General features: G+C 36.0%; 1 protein-coding gene across 1 annotated transcript in view; it reads left to right on the top strand.

The window, feature by feature from the left end:
• The window catches only part of deptor (DEP domain containing MTOR-interacting protein), a 51810-nt gene extending 32507 nt beyond the window's left edge, over positions 1-19303 (top strand). Inside the window, exons 6-10 of the mRNA XM_059338396.1 lie at positions 54-236; positions 3788-3925; positions 8354-8424; positions 9293-9397; positions 17489-19303. Of these exons, the coding sequence (XP_059194379.1) occupies positions 54-236; positions 3788-3925; positions 8354-8424; positions 9293-9397; positions 17489-17611 (620 nt within the window). The 3' untranslated portion in view covers positions 17612-19303. The remainder of the gene's footprint in view (positions 1-53; positions 237-3787; positions 3926-8353; positions 8425-9292; positions 9398-17488) is intronic.
• Positions 19304-27688: the final 8385 nt, after the last annotated feature.

Raw genomic sequence — 27688 nt, 5'->3', positions numbered from 1 at the left:
CTCTCAAGCAAAGCCTAATTTTTCTCCCCATGTCTGTTTTTCTTCATCACCAGTTACCAACAAGCACCACTTTGTTGACGGTCCGCTCCTCTACCAGTTCCGAATGAATTTCCGGCGGCGGCGGCGGTTAATCGAACTTCTTCACGAGCGCAGCCGCTGCATCCCCGAGAGCCACGACAGTCCCTTCTGTCTCCGCAAACAGAACTCAGATGGAGGCAACACCAGCTTCCTCTCAGGTAAACACAGTGGTGTAATTTTGTGTCCTTTTTTTGTAATTTTGTGTCTTTTTTGGTGATTTTTTTGTCTTTTTTTGGTCATTTTTGTGTCATTTTTTGGTCATTTTGTGTCTTTTTTTGGTCATTTTGTGTCCTTTTTTGTCATTTTGTGTCTTTTTTGGTCAATTTGTTTCCTTTTTTTGGTCATTTCGTGGGTTTTTTTTAGTCATTTTGTGTCTTTTTGGTGATTTTTTTGTCTTTTTTTGGTAATTTTGTGTCTTTTTTGTGTCTTTTTTTAAGTAATTTTGTGTCTTTTTTTTGGTAATTTTGTGTCTTTTTTGGTGATTTTGTGTCTTTTTGGTGATTGTGTGTCTTTTTTGGCCATTTTGTGCCTTTTTTGGTCATTTTGTGGTCAATTTGTTTCCTTTTTTTCGTCATTTTGTGTCTTTTTTTTGGTAATCTGAACTGTGAGTGTGAGATTCTGTTCAGTGAGCGGGGGTCACGGACAACATGCATGTTAAATTGGGGGTCGCAACTCAAAAAGGTTGAGAACTACTGCTATATACTACAATATTTATGATAAATCACAGGAAACGCACAAGTTAGTATAATACAGTGTGCCAGCTCTGTTCACAGCTCATAAATAAATAAAGTTCATAAATGTTTGCCGTAGTTATTGGATTCTGTCCTCTACAGTGGCATTTTAACCGCTGTCTTCTGTTGACACCGTTTGATTTGGTTTATTCAGCTCACGGCTTCAACTGTGGCACTAGAAAAATGTCAAGTATCGGCACTCTGTGGAAATTGTCAGTGCCATTTTCCCGGAAAGTATTAAAATACTCTCTGCCTCAAACACCTTTACATGAATTTAAAATGATTAGACAATGACTGCCATTTAGATGCTCCACTGTAATCTAAAGCAGTAGTTCTCAACCTTTTTGAGTGGCGACCCCCGCTCACTGAACAGAATCTCACACGCACACTTCAGATCACCCAAAAAAGATACAAAATGACCACAAAAAGACACAAAATGACCAGAAAAGACACAAATTGACCAAAAAAGACACAAAATTACCACAAAAAGACACAAAATGACCAGAAAAGACACAAAATGACAACAAAAAGACACAAAATGACCAGAAAAGACACAAATTGACCAAAAAAGACACAAAATGACCACAAAAAGACACAAAATGACCAAAAAAGACACAAAATGACCAAAAAAAGACACAAAATGACCCAAAAAAGAAACAAAATGACTAAAAAAAGACACAAAATGACCCAAAAAAGAAACAAGCTCACGGCTTCAACTGTGGCACTAGAAAAATGTCAAGTATCGCCACTCTGTGGAAATTGTCAGTGCCATTTTCCAGGAAAGTATAAAAATACCCTCTGCCTCAAACACCTTTTACATGAATTTAAAATGATTAGACAATGACTGCCATTTAGATGCTCCACTGTAATCTACAACAGTAGTTCTCAACCTTTTTGAGTGGCGACCCCCGCTCACTGAACACAATCTCCACGCACAGTTCAGATCATACAAACTCAGTTGATACGACGTATTTTGGACAAATAATGAAGCAGACAACAACTAAAAACAGTCAGCTTCAAGCCAGAGACTCCTTGTAAAGTAATAAGTTGCTACTTTGGCATTTGTCAGAAAAGACACAAAATTACCCAAAAAAGAATCAAATTGACCACAAAATGACACAAAATGATCAAAAAAAGACACAAATTGACCAAAAAAGACACAAAATTACCAAAAAAGACACAAAATGACAAAAAAAAGACACAAAATGGCCCAAAAAAAGACACAAAATGGCCCAAAAAAAAGACACAAAATGGCCCAAAAAAAGACTCAAACTGACCACAAAATGACTAAAAAACCCCACAAAATTACAAAAAATACACAAAATTACAAAAAAAAGGACATTAAGTGACCAAAAAGACAAAAACACGTGAACACTGAGACAGAGCCGACTTCCAAAATGATCTGGCGACCCCCAGAAATCATCTTGCGACCCCAATTGGGGTCATGACCCCAAGGTTGAGAATAGCTGATCTAAAAGAATGGCCACTTTAAAACGCACAACAGTTTAGAGTTTAGAGCTGTGCTTTTCATACTGAAGCATCTTTATCTTAACTACAACTGCAGACATTGATTCTCTCTTAAAACGTGTAACATCCCCTATTTTAAGGAAGGCTCCTCTCAGAAACATGCATAACTCAAAGTGCTTGTAATAGGCAAACAATGGCAGTAAGTGATGGACCCCAGGGGAACAACTTTAACTTAACCCATTAAAGCCTGGAAAACGGATACGTCATTTTTTCTAATATTTGTAGTTTTTTCCACCTATTTTCGGTGTCTTCGCCAATGAAATGCATCAGAATACATGTGGGAGTGTCGCAATGCAACACGTTGATTTAAGAAAAAAAAAACTTTATTGAAGGTTTGGACAAATAAACTCAACTTCTTATAAAAGCCACATGTATAAGCTCTCAAATATAGGTTTTACAGGCATTTTTCCAGGTGTTTAAGGCCTAAATGGGTTAACTGAAGTAATCTGAAAGAGGGTTTATTTAACTAATATTCTCTCCATCCGACCAACCAAGGTTGACTTGTGTTTTCACCTGTTTTCACTGTCCCTTTTTTATTTTATTTAGTTTTCCTGCCTCAGTGTCATCCATATGCACAAAATATAACATCGGATATAAAAGAAAAATCTCCTCCTGCTTCCTTTTAATGTATGACTTACTGCCAAACTCTGCCAGGTAAAATCCAAACAGGCTCTTCTGGTCTGCAAGCCGTTAACTACATAGAAATTGTCTCGTCTTGTTTGCTCATGTAGGTCATAAAAAGGCATCAGTTTTAAATTGAGTCTCAATAAATTGTTCCTCATAACCGGTTAAAAACTCCTTGTAGTTTAACCCTTTATCAGGCGTAATATTTCGAGAAAAAAGTTGCAAATTTACTAGATTAAAGTGGCAAATCTACAAGAAAAAAAGTCGCAGATTTAAGAGAAAAAAGTGGGAAAAAAGCAACTTTTTTTCTCCCAGATTCACCACTTTAAATATCATAAAGCTACGCATTTTTTTCTTGTAGATTTGCCACTTTAATCTCATAAACATTTTTCTAAAAATATTATTTTCGTATGTTTGTTTTTTTTACACATTCTGGCTGTATGTAATATCCTCCAATATTCTCTAGGGTTAAAATTTGGAATTTGCAAGTATTTCAATGAGTGTCCTATTAAGGGTTAAAGTGGTGAATCTGGGAGAAAAAAGTTGCTTTTTTCCCACTTTTTTCTCGTAAATCTGAGACTTTTTTCGTACAGATTTGCCACTTTAAATCTCTTAAATCTGCAACTTTTTTTCTTGTAGATTTGCCACTTTAATCTAGTAAATTTGCAACTTTTTTCTCGAAATATTACCTGAAGTTACCAAATATAGTTCTTTGCCTGATAAAGGGTTAATAAACTGTCAAATAAATTTCCAGTCTTCATCCGGCTTTATTGCTATCTGGTGTCTGTCTTTCCTCTATCACATCTCATCGTCTCTCTCCGTCTCAGTGAGTCCCACTAAAGAGATCAAGGTGGCAGTCGGAGTTCGGCGAAGCAGCATGAGCAGCAGTTGTGGCAGCAGCGGTTATTACAGCAGCAGCCCCACACTCAGCAGCAGCCCACCGGTCCTCTGTAACCCAAAGTCTGGTAAGATCACACACACACACACACACACACACACACACACACACACATGCTCGTACTTCTATCTTTGTGAGGGCCCTCATTGGAATAATGAATTCCCTTGCAAAGTTATAATAGTTTTGATTTTTTCATCAGTTTTAGTTCTAATTTTGTTGTGAATTTTTGTTTTTCAAATTCAGTTAGTTTTAATTAGTTCTTAGAGTGAGTTTGCTAGTTTTAATTTAGTTTTTATTAGTTTAAGGTTTTTTTTGTAATGGGGTATTTGTTGGGTGGGAGATTAAAAGAGCTCACAGTAAATTTTGCCTTTATTTCCTTTGTCTTATCCATCTTCAGTATGTATGAAAAAAGTTGACAAAGACGAAAACGAAGGACATTTTCACTGTAATTTCAGTTAGTTTTGTAACCACACAATACAGTTTCAGTTAATTATCATTATCATGTAACCTTTAACCCTTAAAACAAAGTCTGAAATCTCAAAAAAGCCTTTAAAGAAGTGAGGACCGGCCGAAATGTCCTCACTTTGCAAAAATGTCCTCACTCTGTTGGTTAAAAACGTGATCTGGTCCTCACTATGTAGGAAGTACAAGAACACACACACACACACACACACACACACACACACACACACAGTCTGATTTGTGAAGGGGCTCAACGTGCAGATTTGTTTAGTTTTAGCTTTTAAAAACATGTATTTTTTTATGTTTCTTGGATGACATTCGGGACAGACGATAGCAAACGGAGCAAGTTGTGCTGAATAAATATTAGTGCAGAAGTGGAATTAATGTGGTGGATGTTTTATGTCCACACCAAGAGATTAATTGCTACTGGTCGAAGCATAGTGATGTTAACTTATTGATTAGACATTTAATGCCTTTATATTTTATTACATTCATGTTAATGTTCTTTAAGAAATGCAATCCCCAGCACTAGTTTCTTGTAGTTTACAACAGCAGTTCTCAACCTTTTTGAGTCGCGACCCCCAATTTAACATGCATGTTGTCCACGACCCCCGCTCACTGAACAGTCACACGCACAGTTCAGATCATACAAAAAAGAAACAAAATGACCACAAAAAGACACAAAATGACAAAAAAAAGACCCAAAATGACCCAAAAAAGAAACAAAATGACCAAAAAAAGACACAAAATGACCCAAAAAAGAAACAAAATTACCAAAAAAGGACACAAAATTACTCAAAAAAGAAACAAAATGACCCAAAAAGACACAAAATGACCCAAAAAAGAAACAAAATGACCAAAAAAAGACACAAAATGACCCAAAAAAGAAACAAAATGACCAAAAAAAGACGCAAAATGACCCAAAAAAGAAACAAAATGACCAAAAAAAGACACAAAATGACCCAAAAAAGAAACAAAATGACCAAAAAAAGACACAAAATGACCCAAAAAAGAAACAAAATGACCAAAAAAAGACACAAAATGACCCAAAAAGACACAGAATTACCACAAAAAGACATAAAATGACCAGAAAAGACACAAATTGACCACAAAATGACCAAAAAAGACACAAAATGACCCAAAAAAGAAACAAAATGACCAAAAAAAGACACAAAATGACCACAAAAAGACACAAAATGACCAGAAAAGACACAAATTGACCAAAAAAGACCCAAAATTACCAAAAAAAAGACCCAAAATTACCCAAAAAAGACACAAAATGACCCAAAAAAGACACAAAATGACCCAAAAAAGAAACAAAATGACCAAATATAGATACAAAATGACTAAAAAAAAGACATTAAATGACTAAAAAGACTAAAACACTTGGGGTCGGGACCCCAAGGTTGAGAATAGCTGGTTTACAAGTACAAAAACTCAAAACAGGCTATACCAATATGTCTTATTCATTCCATCACAAACTATAAACTGGCTACAGTTTATTTTAAGACTTCAAATTACCTCTTGTTAACTGCAGAGGAAGATGGACTTGGTCTTAATGGCTGATCTTAGCAAGTGATAATCACGTATTTCACTGAGTGGAGATATGAATGAAGAAGTGGTGCCTTTGAGCTGTGTGTGTGTGTGTGTGTGTGTGTGTGTGTGTGTGTTTAACTGTGTATCTTTACTTCTGTGAGGCTTCCTTTGATGTGTCTAATCCAAGCAGAGTCCTTGACAGAGTCTCTTTGTAGCACCGGAGCCTCCTTGACAGAAGCACACACACACGCGATACACAATGAACAGGAAAAGGAAGCAGCACAAACACACACACACGCACTAAATTCCCCACTGCCTCACATTAACCTTAGTAATTGTGCGTATTACACGATGGGGAGATACAAAGTCCAAAAATATACACTACTGGTCAAAAGTTTTAGAACACACCAACTTTTCCAGAATTTAATTGAAAATGATGCAGTTTAATGTCTCAGTGTACTCTGAAATTAATGCACATTTGCAACATTTAAAATTCTTTATTGAGCATGATAGTGTTTTGAAAATAAAAAAAAGATTCCAAGTCACATTTTATGTTGAACTAAAGGACTAAAAAAAGACACAAAATGACCAAAAAAAGACACAAAATGACAAAAAAAGACACCAAAAGACACTAAATGACCAAAAAAAGACACAAAATGACAAAAAAAGACACAAAATGACTAAAAAAAGACACAAAATGACTAAAAAAAGACACAAAAAGACACAAAATGACTAAAAAAAGACACAAAATGACTAAAAAAAGACACAAAAAGACACAAAATGACTTACAAAGACATGAAAAGAATTCAAAAGTGGACAAAATAGCCCAAGACTCCATAGAGTTAAGTTGTTAACCCATTTCTTGTTCCCTGAAAAAAAGGCCTACTTGTATAATTCTTAAATGTACATTATTTTTCAGTTTTGGTTAAGCTTACCTTTTTTTATTTACCTCTGGCAGTTCACCACTTACCTTTGTACCCTTTCAAGCTGTTCATTGGACTTGAACTGCTTGAATTTCAATAAAAAATGGAAAAATTGGGCTGTTCTAAAACTTTTGACCGGTAGTGTAGCTCGTACAAAAGTTCTGGTATTCATTATGAAGCCAGACAGATAAAAAAAGATGTTGGCAGACGAGGAGGTATTAAAGAGAAGTCGTCCTGGAGATCAGATCAGAGCAGGATTTCCACTGATAGATTATGGAAATGTCCAGATGAAGAGGATAAAAAGGTCTCTCTCTCTCTTCACTTCCTGTCTTATCAGATTAGAATGAAGTACCACACAGACCTCAAGTGATTTGTCAGAAACACACTTACTGTCTTAGAGATGTACGCTCAGGTTTGTGTGGAAGAAGTAAAAGGAATTCAAGATATTTTGGCACATACTTTGCTTACATTTTCATTTATTTATTTATTTATAGGCATTGTTGTTTTCTGACAGTTTAGAACTATGAAAGAGCACACCAAATAGCTGCTGAAGTGAATATGCATACATATATATTTTGTTTCAGATTTATAGAGCAGTTACTTACGTTTTGTTCTGGTTTAAAAATGCCAATCTCTGCTCATGAAATCCAGTTTTATAGCGTGGTGTAATTCATTCATTTATTCATGAAACTTGCACCAGTAAAATCAAAATCATCAGTGATGATTGATTTAACAAAGTGGCATCAGATCACAAAGGATTATTAATGAACAGAACCGAAACAAAGACAAATAGAAATAATGAAAAAACAAAAGCAGAAGCAGACTAAATGACAACAACAAGGAATGTGAGCTGTTGATTAGTAGTTTGGTAATTGGCACCTTATGGCAGAAACACACACACTCACTGACAATTGCTAAAACACATTTAAATATTTAAAAGATTCCATTTCCTGTCTCATTTTCTATTTACATCTTATAATCTCTTCATATTGTTTTTGCTTGAAGTTTATTTGAAAGTAAGTTAGTAAGTAAACTTTATTTATATAGCACCTTTCACAGACAGAAGTCACAAAGTGCTTCACATAAAAATCATACACATAACATAAAAATGTACATACAATTTTTTAAAGACCAAAACAACAGCAATTTAAACAACCAAAGCAGTCCCGAAACAATCAAAAGCCTGAACAAAAAAATTGTCTTTCATATGAGCAGTTTATGTGTGTCAACAGCTGTTTGCATGGTGCACTGTGTGTGTGCAGCGATTCTTTATGCATTTGACTCGTTGTCGCTGACCAGAAAATTTAAAGAGGAAAGGAAAATATACTTTTTACGACATAAAAATCCAGTTAAAGCCTGTGTGGAGTCATGATGAAGTGAGCAATGGTTAAGGGAAGTTGGAGGAGGGGAGATATACTATTTCAGGAAGCAGCGAGCCTCTGGGCCCTGTTAGCATGTGACTGACATTAGCACTTTCTACGCTTTTTTCACCAACTGTGTGTGTGTGTGTGTGTGCGCATGTGTGTGCATGTGTGTGCATGTGTGTGTGTGTGTGTGTGTGTTTCTCTCAACAGTTCTGAAAAGACAAGTGAGTCCAGAGGAGCTGCAGACACCAGGAGGACCTTTTATAAAGAAGACATTCACTGTAGGCCACACACACACACACACACACACACACAGAGCTCTAACAATGTCTTCTTCAATGTGGATGTTGTCACACATTCCCTCGCACTTGCACACATTTGTAAACACATGAGGAAGTCATGTGCATGCACACACACACACACACACACACACTTCAACCCAAAGCATCAATATATGATAACCTGGGAATGACACCAGAAAATCAACTTTCTTTCTCCAGACATGCACCTTTAACCCTTTATCAGGCAAAGAACTATATTTGGTAACTTCAGGTAATATTTCGAGAAAAAAAATTCAAATTTACTAGATTAAAGTGGCAAATCTACAAGAAAAAAAGTCTCAGATTTAAGAGATTTAAAGTGGGAAATCTTTGCGAAAAAAGTCGCAGATTTACGAGAAAAAAGTGGAAAAAAAGCTACTTTTTTCTCCCAGATTCACCACTTTTAACCTCATAAATCTGCGCTTTTTTTTCTCGTAGATTTGCCACTTTAGTCTCGTAAACTTTTTTCTCAAAATATTATTTTCGTATGTTTTTTTGTTTTTTTTACACATTCTGGCAGTATGTAATATCCTCCAATATTCTCTAGGGTTGAAATTTGGAATTTGCAAGTATTTCAGTGAGTGCTCTATTAAGGGTTAAAGTGGTGAATCTGGGAGAAAAAAGTAGCGTTTTTCCCACTTTTTTCTCGTAAATCTACAACTTTTTTCTTGTAGATTTGCCACTTTAATCTAGTAAATTTGCAACTTTTTTTCTCGAAATATTACCTGAAGTTACCAAATATAGTTATACCAAATATACAAAACGTGTATATTTAAAACGGTGATTTTGCACTGTATTAATTAATTAATGTGTTCTCATTGCTCTTCAGATTATTGGTGACGCTGTGGGCTGGGGCTTTGTGGTGCGAGGCAGCAAACCCTGTCACATCCAGGCAGTGGACCCAGGTGGACCTGCAGCTGCTGCTGGCATGAAGGTAAGAACAGGAAGGATGTAGTCCTGAAAGCACTTCCTCCCTCTCTTCATCTACTGGGTATTGGTATAAATAAAGATTATTAGGTAACGCTTTATAATAAGGTCCTTAATAACCTTTTTTTTAACAAGTAATAAGGCATTGTTCTCACTTTAGATCCAGTAGTTTTAAAAAGCATAGTTAACTTATAGTTCAACTCAAAAAGGTTGAGAACTACTGGTGTAGACTGTAAGAGAAGTATTGGAATGAAGAATAACCTTTTTTTGGTCATTTTGTGTCCTTTTTTGTGTCTTTTTTTGATCATTTTGTGGTCAATTTGTGTCTTTTTTGGTCATTTTATGTCTTTTTTTGATCATTTTCTTGTCCATTTGTGACTTTTTGGGTTATTTTGTTTCTTTTTTGGGTCATTTTGTGTCTTTTTTGGTAATTTTGTGTCTTTTTTTGGTAATTTTGTGTCTTTTTGGTCACTTTGTGTCTTTTTTGGGTCATTTTGTGTCTTTTTTTGATCATTTTGTGGTCAATTTGTGTCTTTTTGGTCATTTTGTGTCCTTTTTTGTGTCTTTTTTGGTCATTTTGTGGTCAATTTGTGTCTTTTTTTGATCATTTTGTTGTCCATTTGTGACTTTTTTGGTTATTTAGTTTCTTTTTTGGGTCATTTTGTGTCTTTTTTTGGTCATTTTGTCTTTTTTGGGTCATTTTGTGTCTTTTTTGATCATTTTGTGTCTTTTTTGATCATTTTGTGGTCAATTTGTGTCTTTTTTGGTCATTTTGTCTCCTTTTTTAGGTCATTTTGTTTCTTTTTTGGATGATCTGAACTGTGAGATTCTGTTCAGTGAGCGGGGGTCGCGGACAACATGCATGTTAAATTGGGAGTCGCGACTCAAAAAGGTTGAGAACTACTGGTGTAGACTGTGAGAGAAGTAGTGAAATGAAGAATAACTAAGCAAGATAAGGAAGGAATCTAAAGGAGAGTTCAGGGACGCATCCTTTAATGAGCAAGATGGTCGTAACCGGAGCAGAGAGGAGCTGGAAACACTGTGAAAGTGTTGAGGGAGGAAAAAAGTCAACAAGAGGGAAAACAGGGTAACGGTGACTCTGCTGCCACAGCTGGCATGAAAGTATGTAAGCAGAGTGGCAGCGAGGAATCCTGGGAATGCAGAGCATGGCCACTTAAACCACAACATGGAGATAGGAGGAGAGAGCAAAGACTTGATGAAAGAAAAACAGCAGGAGCCAGAAAGAGGAGAAGAGAAAGGAGTTAATGTACTTAACGCTAACTTATTAAGTTTTAGTTTTTTACAGAAACCAAAAGTTTAGATCTAGAGCTACAGGGTTCCTACATATGCAGTGATCATGGAGTTTTTCTCCTCATAATGGCAGCAAAATTAAACTGCCGACGAAGTTAAAGAAGGCATGTAAACTCAGAGTGAGGTCAGTGAGAAGACGAATGAGCTGAGGAGTGAAAAGTGTGCTGGAGAAGGATCTTAAGTGTCCGCACTGAAAGAGGAAACAGTCAGTGGAAATAATATCACTTCTGCTTTTCTTACTGTTAACTGTCATATTTTATCACCATGGAAACACGTGTCAAAGTTCCCGGCTGGTTAGAAACGTGTCCCCATAAAGCGTGTGTGTGTTTGTGTGTGTGTGACTAGATCTGTTGACCCAGGGTTGTTGGATTTTACTCCAAATAATCTGGGTTTTTTTTGCAAAAGAACTAAACCAGGTAACGCTTTATAATAAGGTCCTTAATAACCATTAATTAACAAGTAATAAGGCATTGTTCTCGCTTTAGATCCGGTAGTTGCAAAAAGCATAGTTAACTTATAGTTAACTTATAATAGATGAGCAATAAAGTATATTTTAATATCAATAAGCAAACAAAATAAGATTAATAAAGGCATGGCAAAGACATAATGGGTGGGTCATGGGTGTTTGTAATGCCATTATTAACACTTATATAAGCTTATAAACACACAATAATGTTAATAAGCATCTTGTAAGGACTTACAAGGGCCTTGTTACTTGTCTGTTCCCCCCTTTCAAAAACTCCAAATACTTACTGTTCATGACATCAATATTTTTCAAATATGTGTTTTTATTTTTAAGGTACAAATAGCAAATAGCAAAAGATACCTTTTGCAATCTGGCAAAGGACTCCATCTCTGTAAAATGCTTCAAAAGATGTCTAAAAGCTCATTTAACTGCTGTTTTAAAATTCTAAAACTTTTTTAACATGTTCATTTTTGTTTTTAATTGTTTTTGTTATTGTCACTATAACTTGTTGATGTTATACATTTGTTTTTTCTATTATCAGTTTACACTTTACATTATATGTTATTTTTGTCATTTTATGTAATTCTAACTGTGCAAATAAAATAAAACCTAAAAACCTAATAAATGGTTATTACAAGGACCTTAATATAAAGCGTTACCCTAAACCAGATTATTAGGTTAGAAATGTGAGATTTTCATTCACTCTCCTGTAGATTACATTCCCAGTGTGCAGCAACCGTTTATTTACGAGGAGTTCATTGAACTCCCCGCAGTTCCTAGAAGGTTAGTCCTGTTCGACTTCACCTGAGTAGTTTTATTGGAGTGTAATTAAGCAGTAAGGCAATCCAGCAGAGGGATTGCCGTGCTGTGAGGTGTTGGCACTGACATCCAGGCAGAAGGCCAAAGGAGAAACTCACACCCATCCAGCTCATGGCAGAGTAGTAAGAGGCATCACGGAGCTCTTCCTACACACTCTCTCACACGGCAGCTCTGTATCTTTTTCCATCTCACTCAGACACATCAGCATCTTCCTGACCATAATGGATGTGAGCACTTATGTAACTGTCCGATGCATCGCTGTTAGAGCCTCTTCTAATGCACTTTTCTATAGCAGCAGCAGGTAGAGCAGGGTGTGTGTTTGTCTGGCTGTGTCCATCCTGTACTGCACTGCATGTTTGCACACCATTATGTGTGAACTGAACAATTTGTTCTCTTTCATTATATGTACCACATGAAAATAATCGTCAGCGTTTCTCCACTTGAAACCATAAAATTGAACATTTTAAGATGATTTAAAGGTAAAAATGAATCAGGAAGTATAGCAGGTTGTAATATCCAAATACTTTTATTATTCAGACTTGGATGCTAAGAATATATTTAAATATATATTGTTATATATACGTGTAGACCAGCTATTCTCAACCTTGGGGTCGAGACGCCAATTGGGGTCGCGAGATGATTTCTGGGGGTCGCCAAATCATTTTGGAAGTCAGCTCTGTCTCCACTGTGTTAAAGTGTTCATGTGTTAACGTGTTTTAGTCTTTTTGGTCACTTAATGTCTTTTTTTGGTCATTTTATGTGTCTTTTTTTGGTCATTTTGTGTCTTTTTTTGATCATTTTGTCGTCAATTTGTGTCTTTTTTGGTCATTTTGTGTCTTTTTTGATCAGCAGGGTGTGTGTTTGTCTGGCTGTGTGTCCATCCTGTACTGCACTGCATGTTTGCACACCATTATGTGTGAACTGAACAATTTGTTCTCTTACATTATATGTACCACATGAAAATAATCGTCAGCGTTTCTCCATTTGAACGATTTTGAACCATAAAATTGAACATTTAAAGATGATTTAAAGATAAAATGAATCAGGAAGTATAGCAGGTTGTTATATCCAAATACTCTAAAACTATAAGTGAGATTAGTTATGAACTTTTAATCCTATATTAAAGTATATTGTTTCGGCTGAAGATGCACATTTATAACAAATTGAGACATGCACAAAGGATCAAATAGTTTTATTCTCTCTTAAAGGAAAAGCTGACATTTTTTTTAATATTTATTCTATTTCCCAAGTTGAGAAGTTGTTGGAAGAAGATGTGTTTTATAGCTCAGAAGTTTATTCCCTAAAATCACTAAATTCTAAATCACTATTGCTTAAGCTGATTTATTATCAGGGTTATTGATAATAAATAACTATTCTAACTGATTTAGCTCACGCTACGTTAACAGCAACTAAAGGTTACAACCTAATACCATAGTCATATACCATATAAATTACATATGAACAGAGAATGCATTATGCAAAAGATGTGTTCCAAACTTTCTGTCAACTTTCCGAGTTGTTTTGCCAACTTGTGGGGGTGTTCACATGAATTTCTCCAGTCTAGAATTTATTTTTCCAATTATTCTGACACAACAATGAATGCAGCGTTACTGTTGCTGAGACCCTGGAGTCTTCTCGTCACTATGAGGTTGCCAGGAAACCAGAAGACAGGAAGTGGGCAGTGTGTGTGATTTACACCTGATTTTTACGCGGTTCGCCCCAATTTATTTCAGGCTTTCTACCAGATAATTTTTGATGGATAGATTTTGGGCATTATTGGCAAGACAGCGTATTTTCCAAACTAAGTAAGTCATTCTTTCTCTAGTTTTTTGATTCCTCAAGAGACATAAATATGTCCTCGGGTAAGAAAGATAGATAGATAGATATACTTTATTTATCCCAAGCTGGGAAATTACAGTGTAGCAGCAGCATTACACACATAGACAATAACAACACAATTAAATAATTAAATTAAAAAAACAACCGAGGAATACTTCAAGCAATAAAATATAAAAATACAATAAAATGTAATGTAAAAATACAAATGAAGTGTCTAAAGAAGGAGTATGTATTAAGGAGTAGAATTCCAGTGCAGAATAAATATGAATATACAGTATAAAAATGTTGGTGCTATGAAACAAATAAGGTGCAATGAACAGTGTGCATAAAAAAACACATAAAGTGCATAACGACGGTATGTAATGAACCATATAACCCATCATTGAGAGCTGGTGTAAAGATATTCTTTTATCTGTTTATTGCTGCATGACTATCTCAGCGTGGCCTCTCAACATGTGTTGTTTATTCTCCCTTTACGTCTTCTCCTCATGCCTGTTTCTGTCTCTCTCTATTCTGTGTGAGAGTGATTTTAACCCTCTGGGTGCAAGGAGCCATTCAGTGCAGCTGGGCCCCCGCCAAGACTAACAACCCCACAGTCTGAAAGGAGAGACGCATCAGTGGGAGAGAAAGAAGGGGGAGGTGTTGCAGTTTAAAGAGGTTGAAAGGAAAGGTGGGACGAGAAAAGTGGAGGAAAAGAGTCTGTGACCAGAGTACTTTGGTTTGCAAGTAGTGGGATATAGTCTGAAAGGCTTTAGATGTGATTACAGTGAGGCTGAAATTCCTCTGCAGCACAGGATTAACAGTCTGGGATTTTTTTTTTCCCTCTATCACTTTTAATCTCTTTCCCTTTTATACCCTCTGCCTATTCTGATCTCTTCTTTGCTTAAGCATTTATCAAGGCTGCGTAGAGTAGCAATTGCTGTGAAAATAAACACTAAGCTGTATGTAACATGAGTTTATGTAAGGGTTTAAATAGCTGCTCCCTGTAAAATGTTTCCTGTGTTAAGAGCCCATGAAACACATCTGTAAAAGTTTTTCTTCCATCATCACTCAGCACTATGCGTCTGTGCTTTGTTGATTTATTGTCAGTTTAAATATCAGCGTGATATATGTGCTTTTGTTCTCCATGCTTCAAACTTTTTTGTTTTTGCCTCTTGCAGAGCTTGAGGAAAACTTTTGCGAGCCAATTAATGGGGAGTGTACTTACGTGCATGTGTGTGTGCGCCTGTAATTGCTTGCAAAAATCTAAACCCAACCACAGCAGCAGCAGAAACGACTGCATAGTGTTGCAAGAGAAGCAGCGAGGAGGCAGCTCAGAAATAAGACTTGTTGTCTATCAGAGCTGGCGAGTTGGAGCGGTGGTAAATAAAGATAAGGAAGGCGAGGAGCAGGCGAGGAGCAGGCGTGATCTGAGCGTGGCTGTCATTTTGTACTTGGTTTTATTAATGTCAGGGAACACTATCAGTGTTTGTTTCTCTTTGAACTTTGAGTGTGTTGTCATTTATGTGTTGTCTGACTGGTTAGAAGTGTTTATATTTTATGTTATAGTATATTTTTTCCTAAAGGAGTACTGCCTTGAAAATGTGCATGAACCTGACCTGATTCAAACCTGAGTAAATCTTGAAAAAAACACGTTTTGGGGGAGAAGTGTTCCTTTAACCCTTTATCAGGCAAAGAACTATATTTGGTAACTTCAGGTAATATTTCGAGAAAGAAGTTGCAAATTTACTAGATTAAAGTGGCAAATCTACAAGAAAAAAAGTCGCAGATTTAAGAGATTTAAAGTGGCAAATCTGCACGAAAAAAGTTGCAGATTTAAGAGGAAAAAGTGGGAAAAAAGCAACTTTTTTCTCCCAAAAAACGGGTCATGGTGAGTCTAATCCTAGTTCTAGTGCTGGGCTGGTTCCTCTCTTTTCCACAGACGGGAGACACGCCATGACATCACTGTATACGTCTCTATACATCTGATCTCTGATCAAGTATAATAACAACAATGGCGGACTATCAGAATCAAAATCAGAAATACTTTATTGATCCCCAGGGGGAAATTGCATGTTGCAGTTACTGCTGTATAAGAATAGAATAGAAAGTAATTCTGTAAATAAATAAAGGTGAAAAGGTTAAAAAAAAAGAAGAAGCACGCTACACTAAATATACAAAAAATGAATAAATACAAATACAAGTCTTAAGTAAATAAAGATATGTACAAATACAAATAACATAGAAATATGAAATATAGACAATTTGACCACAGCTTCTGTGACTACTAACTTTTAAATGTATGCCAATCAGAGGCTTTAAACATGTGAACTACCTCAAGAAGAATGTTTTTGTTCATTATTATTATTATGCATAGTACTTTTAATTATTGTTTAAGTTTACTGCAGTCTTTCAGCTGTTCCTTGATACTAACCAGGAAAAGAGAAGTTGCTATAGACTTGTTATATTTATCTCATCTAAAATTATATGACCTTAAAGTTGTGTCAGGTTACAAATTTCAGTATCATAATAACACAAGTACAGACATGAGTTTTATTAATCTTCACAGTGACGTCTTTGAACAAAGAAGGAGCTGATTACAGGCCCTCATGATGTCATATGTTGACCTGTCTTAGGCATATTTACAACTGCTTTAGCCAAAATCAGTTCACATACAGCTTTCAAGGCCTGGCAGGTTATTATTAAGGCTTAAGGACAATTGCAGTCTGTTCAGATTCACAGTGGTTCCAATGGAGACCCAGAAAAAAAGTAAAAAGCACAAAAATATCCAGAGAAACTTCTCCTGCTTCTCCCCCACAGATCAAATGTTGATTACATTCCAAATGCTGCATAACATTGTCCTCCCACAGCTTCGACATGAAGAAACGATGAGTGTTTTACTCCCAAAAGACAGATTCTCGATTGAGCATTACTTGTAAATCCAGTTATTTCTCTCTATCCAGTTAATCTCTCTTTCTCTTCCATTGTAGATGCAGTTTCTTCCCAAAATATTGAGTGTTTCTCTGAAGAAAAATGCAATGAGCCGGTGTGATAAATCAAAGCCTTTAGTTACGTGTACACGGAGAGAGTCTCAGCAATCTCTTTCGACAAAGTAAACTTTTCTTCCTTATATACAAAGTTTCAGTCTTACATGATCAAAGAACAGGAGGAAGTTACATGATGAAGTCGCGTCTTAATGTGATTAACATACAGGAACCAAGTAGTGAGAGAAAACTTTAAAGAAACAATAGAAACGTGGATTGGGAACCAGTTCAGGTAATTGCAATGCAATACACATTGTAATCCCCTGCAGTTCAATTCAGTTCAATTCAACTTTATTTATAGAGCGCATTTCATGCACAAGGCAGACTCAATGTGCTTCACAATGGATATACATAATTACAGTTAAAAAACTAAACAAAATAACAGAAAACAACCAAAAACAAACAATTAGAAAAAATCAATTCCAAATGAATTGAAGAGTTGGCCTGTCTGTCCATTTGTCTATGAGACATGATTTAATTAAATGTTGTGTAAATGTTTATTGGTTAAATATCAAGAAACTAATACTATTTTTCCACACCATCACCATGGTTTGACTCCATTTTGGTTTGGTGTGAAAGTTTAGAGCATTATAGCTAAAACATCTGTCACCTCTCTTCTCTCCGTCCCTCTTTTCTTCAGGTTTGTCACTTTGTGGTGTCGGTGAACGGACTGAACGTTCTCTCTCACGACTACCGGACTGTCAGCAACCTGATCCTAACTGGACCCAGGACAATCGTGATGGAGGTGATGGAGGAGACATAAGCTCGAGGGGAGCCATGACAGAATCCCTCATAGATGAGTAGTGCAGTAACAATGTGGGGACTACAAGGTTTTAGTACTTGACCTCAAAACTCCACTGATAGAGCGACGGTGACGACTTGAGACGCAACTCAGACTCTCTCTGTGCCAACTTTGCTTGAAAAGGTGGATGACTGAGAGACGGAGTGTGTTTAACAATGTGGGTATTCAAAGTCCAGTTAATGATTCAACCCATAGTGAAAACACGCCGGTTACTTGAGTTTTTGTTTTAATTTAGAAGCACGCGCAAAAGAGCAGGAGCCAGCTCTTCTACACATGTTGATCCAACTGCTTCAATGTGCCCACAAAGACTCTCAGTGTTGATAAAAAGGGTCCCGGACTTTGTGTGTGGAATAGCAAGAGCCATGTTTGTTTTTTGATGAATCCGTTGCTGAACATGATTAATGTGTTTAAAGGATGAGAGGTAAAGTTTTTGTCGGGAGACGCACAAGTACAAGCTGAAACTGTAACAATAAGGAAGAATATTTCATGCTGACACATTCAGTGACCTCTCCCCCAGTTAGTTTCCAACTGTGGACTCAAGCTACTGATGGCTCAACACCGCCCTCTGCTGGGAGAGACAGGAAGACACACACACACACACACACACACACACACACACACATTCTTGTACTTCTATCTTTGTGAGGGCCCTCATTGGAACAATAAGTTTTAATTTTGTTTTCAAATTTAGTTAGTTTTAATGAGTTTTTAGAGTCAGTTTGCTAGTTTTAGTTTCATATTTTTTTTAAATGCTTTAGTTTTAGTTTAGTTTTTATTAGTTTTAGTTTTTTGTAATGGGGTATTTGTTGGGGGGGAGATTAAAAGAGGTCACAGTAAATTTTGCCTTTATTTCCTTTGTCTGATCCATCTTCATTATGTATAAAAAAAGCTGACAAAGACGAAAACGAAGGACATTTTCACTATAATTTTAGTTAGTTTTGTAACCACACAATACAGTTTCAGTTAATTATCATTATCATGTGACCTTTAACCCTTAAAACAAAGTCTGAAATCTCAAAAAAGCCTTTAAAGAAGTGAGGACCGGCCGAAATGTCCTCACTTTGCAAAAATGTCCTCACTCTGTTGGTTAAAAACGTGTTCCGGTCCTCACAATGTAGGAAGTACAAGAACACACACACACACACACACACACACACACAGGGAGCATTTATACTCCCAACTCCGTAAATCAGCAAATCTTTAATTTCTGGGTGTTTTTCCTTGCTTGGGGAACTGGTGTGTTGAATAGAAAACAAACAAATTTCTACCCTTGTCATGTAAAAGAAATTAGCAAATTGATGCCAAGGTAGATTTATGTGTAGTGATAAACTTTATGTGACATTGACAGGCACAGTGTATATAGAAAAGTTACAAAAGACTTAACGCACAAAAGAAGTGAAGAACTGAAAAAGTCCTGCTTTAGAAAAATGGTGTTTATCGGGGAAAAAGCCTCATTATTGTACAAACTTAAGCTACGGCACTGAGAACATTTATATTGTTTTTATTATTATTATTAATTACCCCTAGTGTATATTAGTATATACATTTTTGTGTTTGTTTTTAAGCAAAAACTTTACCCCCAAAATGAGCATTTGTATACCAATGACTCAACTTAAGTTGAATTCTTAAGGGGAAAAACTGCAGACCTCCAAGGTGAGCGAAGAACCCAAAAATTGAGAAAATTCTTGATGAATTGAAGTAAATGACTTCATATATCAAATCATCACAATCTGTGCAGTATAATCTAAGTGTCATTCATCCAGTCACATGCTCAGTACTTCCCCAAACATGCATTTTTGCTGAAATCTTACTAATTACTTGTCGTGCATAAAACTGTTTATGCACAAGTGTTTTAAAACAATGTTCATGGGTTCAAGGTATCACAGAGTGAGTCATTTTGGGGGTGAAGTGTTCCTTTAACCCTTTATCAGGCAAAGAATTATATTTGATAACTTCAGGTAATATTTCGAGAAAGAAGTTGCAAATTTTCTAGATTAACGTGGCATATCTACAAGAAAAAAAGTTGCAGATTTAAGAGATTTAAAGTGGCAAATCTGTGTGAAAAAAGTCGCAGGAAAACGAGGAAAAAGTGGGAAAAAAGCAACTTTTTTCTCCCAGATTCACCACTTTAGATCTCATAAATCTAGGCATTTTTTTCTTGTAGATTTGCCACTTTCATCTCGTAAACTTTTTTGTCAAAATATTATTTTCATATGTTTTTTTTTTTTTTTTAACACATTCTGGCAGTATGTAATATCCTAGGTATTTCAATGAGTGCCCTATTAAGGGTTAAAGTGGTGCATCTGGGAGAAAAAAAGTTGCTTTTTTCCCACTTTTTTCTCGTAAATCTGCGACTTTTTTTGTGCAGATTTGCCACTTTAAATCTCTTAAATCTGCGACTTTTTTTCTTGTAGATTTGCCACTTTAATCTAGTAAATTTGCAACTTTTTTCTCGAAATATTACCTGAAGTTACCAAATATAGTTCTTTGCCTGATAAAGGGTTAAGATGACACATGATCATGCAAACCAGAATCTTGTCATCATTTGGAAGACTTTGTTAAAAATCAATAAGAGCTCAGCTAGTACATGCACAGTAGACATGCTCGTCTCACCTTTATTAATTATTAGGAATTGTTTTTCAGACTAAAAAACAGGAAAAAAAACAAAATAGGACTGTTTCATACCAGTGACAGTGCCAAATAAATCCTAAACTGTAAGTCATGCTAAGCCAACCAGATTTAATTTATGAACCTAGAAAGATTTTCCTGTAGCTAACAGCAGATTTAATTGACCTTTAAATATAGAAATTGTATCTATATTCTTATATATTTGAATGATTGAAGTGTAGAATGACAACATTAGCACTTGAATTATTAAACATTTGTGTTTAATTGACAAAAGCACTTAGATGACAAAAGCTTTCTCTTTTTACTTAGTGTAGAAATTGAATATTTCTATTAATTAATATATATATATGGGGACACAGACTCTGGAAAAACACAAAACAGAACATCTTTATTAATTAATATTGTTGATTATTGGTTGAACCCTTAACTGAAAGTTAGCTGCACTAAAGCAGGCTTGACATTTAGATTTAATAGAATTATGTAATCAGAATTAACTGTATGTTTATAGACTTTAACATCATGTGCTTAGACATACTAGCATGAGAAGATTAGGTTTAAAACTATGATAATAAAAAAAGAATAGCATGGATAAGTGATGCTCATACAGTATTTGTCTGTAATCCATCGTTGACTCCAGAGTAAACACTTGTTTACTTATTTGTTTTGGACAGAACAACACTGCCTGGTGAATATGTATCTAGTTTAGTCCTGAAGTGAATTATTACTTAACAAATGCAGTAATTTTTTTTAAATATTCAACATGAATATATATTCAGGAAGTCTTTAATGCCAAACTGTAGAATTAACACACACTGTATGTCACAGTAAACTGCCTCCAAGTATCTGAAGTGAGGTATTCAGTGGACATCTTATTGGTTTTCCCTCAATGTGCTTAGATGTTGTACGCAATTCAATGCATGATTCCTGTAAATTTGTGCTTATGTAGCATTAGCTTCTAATCTGAAGCGCTTCTTCAGTCCATTGAAATGTAGGACTGAGTTATCTGACGAATCATTTCAGAAGTAAAGTAGATATGGGCCTGCTTTGTTCCCGATGTGCTTTCTGCATCACTCTCCCATTTCCAGGAGAACATAACAGAACAAAACTTCCTCAACTGTATAAATAAGAAGTTTATAAAATTGTTATAGAATATTTTACAGACATTTGTATGGAAGCCCTGAAATTGTTTTCTTTCCTGTGTTTGACTGGAGAACGAGTGAAAATAAGGTTTTTCAAGATAATTTTCCACTTTCCATTTTTTCTTTTGGGAAAAAAAAATGTTTTGGCATAATTTTTCTGTTTGTTGTTGTTGTAATTCTCATTTTGGCCACAAGAGGCTGAAGTGCGCCACTCTTGGTTGAGTACTGCTACACCTCGAGGCAGCTGGCCACCAGTCTGCTTTTTGGCTAATTTCCTTTAGCCAATGTAGCATGAGAGGTGGAATAAACAGGCTAACTAGCTAGCTAGCATATGCCTAGCTTTTTAGCTAGCTAGTTCTGCCATTTAGTGTTACACTGGTTACAGAAAATGAGCTAATCAATATTTGTCACTCATCTGGCGATAGCAATGTGCTTTCCTACGCTGTGATAATACACTGCAAAAAAAGAAAAGTTGGGTGAACTCAAAATGTCAAGGCAACAAACTTCAATAAAATTTTAAGTTGGACAATTAAACTAAATATTATAAGTTTTGTTTTTGAGTTTGCACAACTCTGAATTCAGATTTTTGTCAACTCAACTGTAAGTTGTACTAACTTATAATTTTACATTGTAATAACTTTTAATCCTTACTTCTACTAACTTCTGCAATGTGCTGAATTGGCTAAATTGTAACGCCACTATGAAATGTCAGCTAATGTTGCAACCACAATTTTGAGTTAGCATTGATACGCTAATGGCTACTCTTGTAGCTGTAACAAGCAGCGCCGCTAGCATCAGTTAGCCGCTAGCATCAGTTAGCCGCTAGCTTTCGCTAATGGCTAAATTTCACAACAAAGAAATAAGAGTTAGCAGAACTATTGTTCCTTGTTGTGAACCCCAACTTAAAGATATAAGTAACAACAACTCACAAACTTGTTTTTGAGCAGACAACTGGCTTCCTTTGTTGTGTTAACTTACATTATTGCCCTAAATGTCAATAATTTATATTTCCAAGTTTTAACAACTTAAATCACTGTTTTAGGCCAAAAAATACAAGTTGGCTTTTTTTGCAGTGTAGTATGTGGGTGAAGTTTTTAAACTTGACTCATTTAGCGGCTCATTTTTCGTACTACTCCACCTCTTTTTTTGGTCGTTACTGAAAACCCTTACCACAGTGGGTCTGCAACTTGCCGCAACTCTGTTTATATGGAAGTTATTTGGATGTACAGTCACTCATAGCAGTGGTACATATAATTAGCTGCTGCTCTGAATATCCAGCTACATTGATTGGAATGGGAATGTCTGTTCTACTCTTACTCTATTTCTATAGATGCACTTCAGCTTCCTGTGGCTAACATGAGTTTTGCAACAACAAAGTAACCCTAACCAACAAAAATCCTGTTCTTAAGTCCTAAACACAGGAGAGAAAACTATTTAGATCTGATTTAGAAGGTGGATTGCCTGATGTTTTCCTCTCTTGCCTCTCAGGACTTCTGTACATTGGTGTTGCTCACTGGTTAATAAAAGTTCATGACATTTTGTCTTAGGTGCTGACATTAAAACTGCCCACTCCATACAACATATTATTTTAACATTGTTCATATACTGCTCATGAATATTTTTGATAGTTTGGGTTTGCTGTGTTTGGAGAAGATATAATATGGACTCTGTACGCACAAACTTTAATATTCTTTGATTTTCTTTTTCAGCAGGTTACCTGACAAAAATCACTTCTGCAGACATTAAATCTTCTTTCGAGATGTCATGTAGCCTTTAACAGCTAATATCTACACTCAGCATGGGTTCAGTTTTTCTTTAATTAAAAACTTGCCTACCTGCAGTTATTTAACCCAGTATTTGTTCTTTTAACTGGGAACGATCTGTGTGAACGGTTGTGATTCTGATAAAGGAGATGGGAAATGTTGCCTGTTTGTCTGAAGGCAGTTTGCAGGTTGATCACAGTTTAGTTTTGGCAAATAGAAATATGCAGAAGTGAGGCAGAAGTGTATGTGTGCACAGTATGTATTATAAAGTCTTGAAGGAGTTCTTTGTGGTCATAGCTGGCTGAAACGGGTTCACTGACTGTTCAACATTAAGCCTGAAAGCATTTGCCTTAACACCTCATTTTGCTGCTAATCACATTTGGTGGTCATCCGATCTCTTGTTCTGTTCCCAGATCTGTTTATCTCTGACTTTGAGTATTAAAAATGCTTGTTGTGCCGGGCGATCACGCGTCAGTTCTGTTGACAATCAGTGTTTTATGGACACCACCTTCAAATAGCACAACAGCAGTTTTAAAAGCAATGGTCTGACAGAATGTATTCACCGCCCTCCTCTACAGTGTGCTGTTGGTATTGTCTTTGATGATGGGTTCACTCGTTGTAATTAAAGGGATTCTTTTGCTTTCTGTTCACCTCTCGAGGCCGGACTGAGGGCTCAGACATTTTCAGTGTGTTTATTTTCTCAGCTATCAGAGATTAAATGTTGGTTTTATGACAATATAAGCTCACAGTACCACAGTCTGTTTTTGACAAAGCAGCTAAAGCTCATTCTGGTGTTCTGATGTATTAAACTGTTGATTAAGTGTTTATTAAACAAGATGATTCTACTCTGTGCTTTTGGTTTTTTAATCTTCACCACTGTTGAAATAATAATATTTGACATGAGACGTGCAAAAAGCTATTTTGGATTAATACTTTATTTCCGGGTCAGTTACATAACCTGTCCCTCGTGGGATTATTTATATACATTAATTAACAACAAATAAAACATTCCTGCATGTTAACTCACCATAATCTGGCAGCACAATACATTTATATGTAAACCAAACTTAAACATTAACCAAACGTAAGCCTCGTACCAGTAACTCTCCAGGAGATGTCCCATAATGGATATAAGCACAACATACAGTACACAAATCCAGACGAGACAAAATCTACACCCATGTGTTAATTTCTCTGTCTATCCCATGCTTTAGAGCAGCTACTCTCAACCTTGGGGTCGCGAGATGATTTCTGGGGGTCGCCAAATCATTTTGGAAGTCAGCTCTGTCTCCACTATGTTAAAGTATTCATGTGTTTTAGTCTTTTTGGTGATTTTGTGTCTTTTTTGGTGATTTTGTGTCCTTTTTTTTGGTGATTTTGTGTCTTTTTTGGTGATTTTGTGGTCATTTTGTGTCTTTTTTGGTCATTTTGTGTCTTTTTGTGGTCAATTTGAGTCCTTTTTTGCTTAATTTGATGTCATTTTTTGATCATTTTGTGTCTTTTTTTTAATCATTTTGTGTCATTTTGTGGTCAATTTGATTATTTTTGGGGTAATTTTGTGTCTTTTTTTGACAAATCCCAAAGTAGCAAGTTCTTACTTTACAAGGAGTCTCTGGCTTGAAGCTGACTGTTACACACTCAGGAGGTCAGAATGGACCTTTAAACTTATAGCAAAGGACTTAGATTAAAAGTAACAATAGAATATAAATATATATATAAATGCACAGACGGAGAGATGTTTTAGTTGTTGTCTGCTTCATTATTTGTCCAAAATTCGTCGTATCAACTGAGTTTGTAAGATCTGAACTGTGAGATTGTGTTCAGTGAGCGGGGGTCACAGACAACATGCATGTTAAATCGGGGGTCGCTACTCAAAAAGGTTGAGAACTACTGGTTTAGATAAGTGTTCAGGAAGAGCAATTTCAAAAAGGCATACAATTAAAAATCCATTCTCAATACTTATCAAACCTAAATCAAGATTTGTGTCATAAATCATGATATGAAGGACAATAAGTAAGTATGTAAGTTTATTTGTAGAGCACCTTTTGAGAGCAGATACATCACAAAGTGCTTCACAGGTAGGCATACAAATAAAAACAATTAGAACACGCAATAAAAAACAAAAGTAGACAATAACACAAAGGCTAATCCAAACAAATTAGTCTTAAACTGCTTTTTTGACAGAATCTACAGATCGTCAGACCGAAGGGACAGAGTTCCAAAGTTTAGGAGCTAGAACTTCAAAACACAGTCTCCCTTAGTCCCAAACCCTGATCAGATGACCTTAGAGACCTGCTGGAGACACAGGGCTGCAGAAGATCTCTGATGTAAGAAGGTAAAAAAAAATTAATTGTAACTACCTTGCCTGTTTTTCCCCCTCTCCTTGCCCAAATTGAAAATATGACACCCTACTCCCCCGTTTCTTTTAGATGTACTATCAAAAATCTACCAACAGGGGGTGCTGCTGTACTATAACACAATCTGCACCATATATATATATATGTACCTTTTTCCCCTTCTTAATTTCAACATGAGTCCCTCCATAACTCAAACAATGGTGTCAACAAGAGACCATACTCTCATTGATCCCTTATTATGTATTTTGTACCTGCTCTAATCTCATTATTTATTTATTTATTTATTCTGCATATATTTTCTAACTGTCTGACCCTCTGCAGGTTTCCGCAGGTTGACATATCTGACTGTGCACATCTGACATCTAATAATGAAAATAATTGAGGTGAGTGGCAAAAATTGCTGAAGTGTTGACCTACACCACACAGTTATATCATTATCTCGTGAAACTTTGCTCAAAGTGGCACCTGGCGTTCCTGCCAGTTCTCTCTCTCTCTCTCTCTCTCTCTCTCTCTCTCTCTCTCTCTCTCTCTCTCTCTCTCTCATCTCTCTCTCTCTCTCTCTCTCTCTCTCTCTCTCTCTCTCTCTCTCTCAATTTAAATTTAAATTCAATTCAATTGGTTTTATTGGCATGACGTAACACTGTATATATTGCCAAAGCAAGCGTCAGAAAAAAAGATAACAGTAAGGAAAGCAATATTTACAATAAATTATTATAATTCTATTATTAATTTTCATTTCATTCATTCATTTTAAAAGAAAAGAAAAACTCATAACAATAAAAGAAAGCAATAATTACAATAATTGAATATATCATTCATACAATCTATCATTCAACTGTCCCAGCAAAGAAGAAGAAAAAATAAAAATAAATAAAAACTCTCTCTCTCTCTCTCTCTCTCTCTCTCTTCTCTCTCTCTCTCTCTCTCTCTCTCTCTCTCTCTCTCTCTCTCTCTCTCTCTCTCTCTCTCTCTCAATTGGCTTTATTGGCATGACGTAACAATGTACATATTGCCAAAGCAAGCGTCAGAAAAAAAGATAACAAGATAAGGAAAGCAATATTTACAATAAATTATTATAATTCTGTTATTAATTTTAAAAGAAAAGAAAAACTAATAACAATAAAAGAAAGCAATATTTACAATCATTGAATTACAATCAACATATAATTTATACAATATAACTGTCCCTGAAGTGTAAAATAAAAAATAAAAACAAAACAACCATCAGTTGAGAGTTCCTGCCAGTTCTCTCTCTCTCTCTCTCTCTCTCTCTCTCTCTCTCTCTCTCTCTCTCTCTCTCTCTCTCTCTCTCTCTCTCTCTCTCTCTCTCTCTCTCTCTCTCTCTCTCTCTCTCTCTCTCTCTCTCTCTCTCTCTCTCTTCTCTCTCTCTCTCTCTCTCTCTCTCTCTCTCTCTCCTCTCTCTCTCTCTCTCTCTCTCTCTCTCTCTCTCTCTTTTTTCATCCTTTTACCCTGCAGGCAGACTGACAGATGCACTAACTAGAAGAGGCCTTATCAGATGAGACCATCTCCACCTTTCATCCACCTATCTGTCCATTCACACACATCCATAGATTAGCTCAGCAACCAACCTTTTTACGTCGCCTCCATCCGTTCATCTATCTGTCTGTGTGTGTTTCTGCTCAGTAAACAGACTGATATATACACACAGGAAATTAGAAAACTCACACACCACACACACACACAGCGACAGCTTGCTGGACACTTTCTGCTTGAGGGAAAGATCAAGAAGAAAGAGATGAGGTTATAACATTTACACCTCCTCCCGGTGATTCGACAAGATAAGAAATGTGTTTATTTAACAGAATAAGTGCAAAGCAGCAAACTTCTACACATCATTTAAAATGATTGTGTAGATTGTTTTTCTAAATTCAATTACTCAAAGTTGTCTGTGTTGGAACAAATGTGTGGCAAACAGTAATGATGTTTCTGGAGGAGCTGTGGGCATTTTTACGAGTGAATTTTGTTCTTTTCATGGGACCTTAGAGAATAATGTGTTGATACGACGTGCTCGCTGCATACAGAATCACAGTCACACTGCCAAAGCTTCTGTAGGAGTCCAATTCCAACTGGGGCCAACACACTAAAACTGTTTGCGCTCAGAAAGCCTGGGATGAAAGCATTCACCAAGTG

This window comes from Centropristis striata, chromosome 8, assembly GCF_030273125.1.
Source record: "Centropristis striata isolate RG_2023a ecotype Rhode Island chromosome 8, C.striata_1.0, whole genome shotgun sequence".
NCBI classification, from domain to species: Eukaryota; Metazoa; Chordata; class Actinopteri; order Perciformes; family Serranidae; genus Centropristis; species Centropristis striata.
This window is presented reverse-complemented; position numbering and strand designations above follow the sequence as displayed.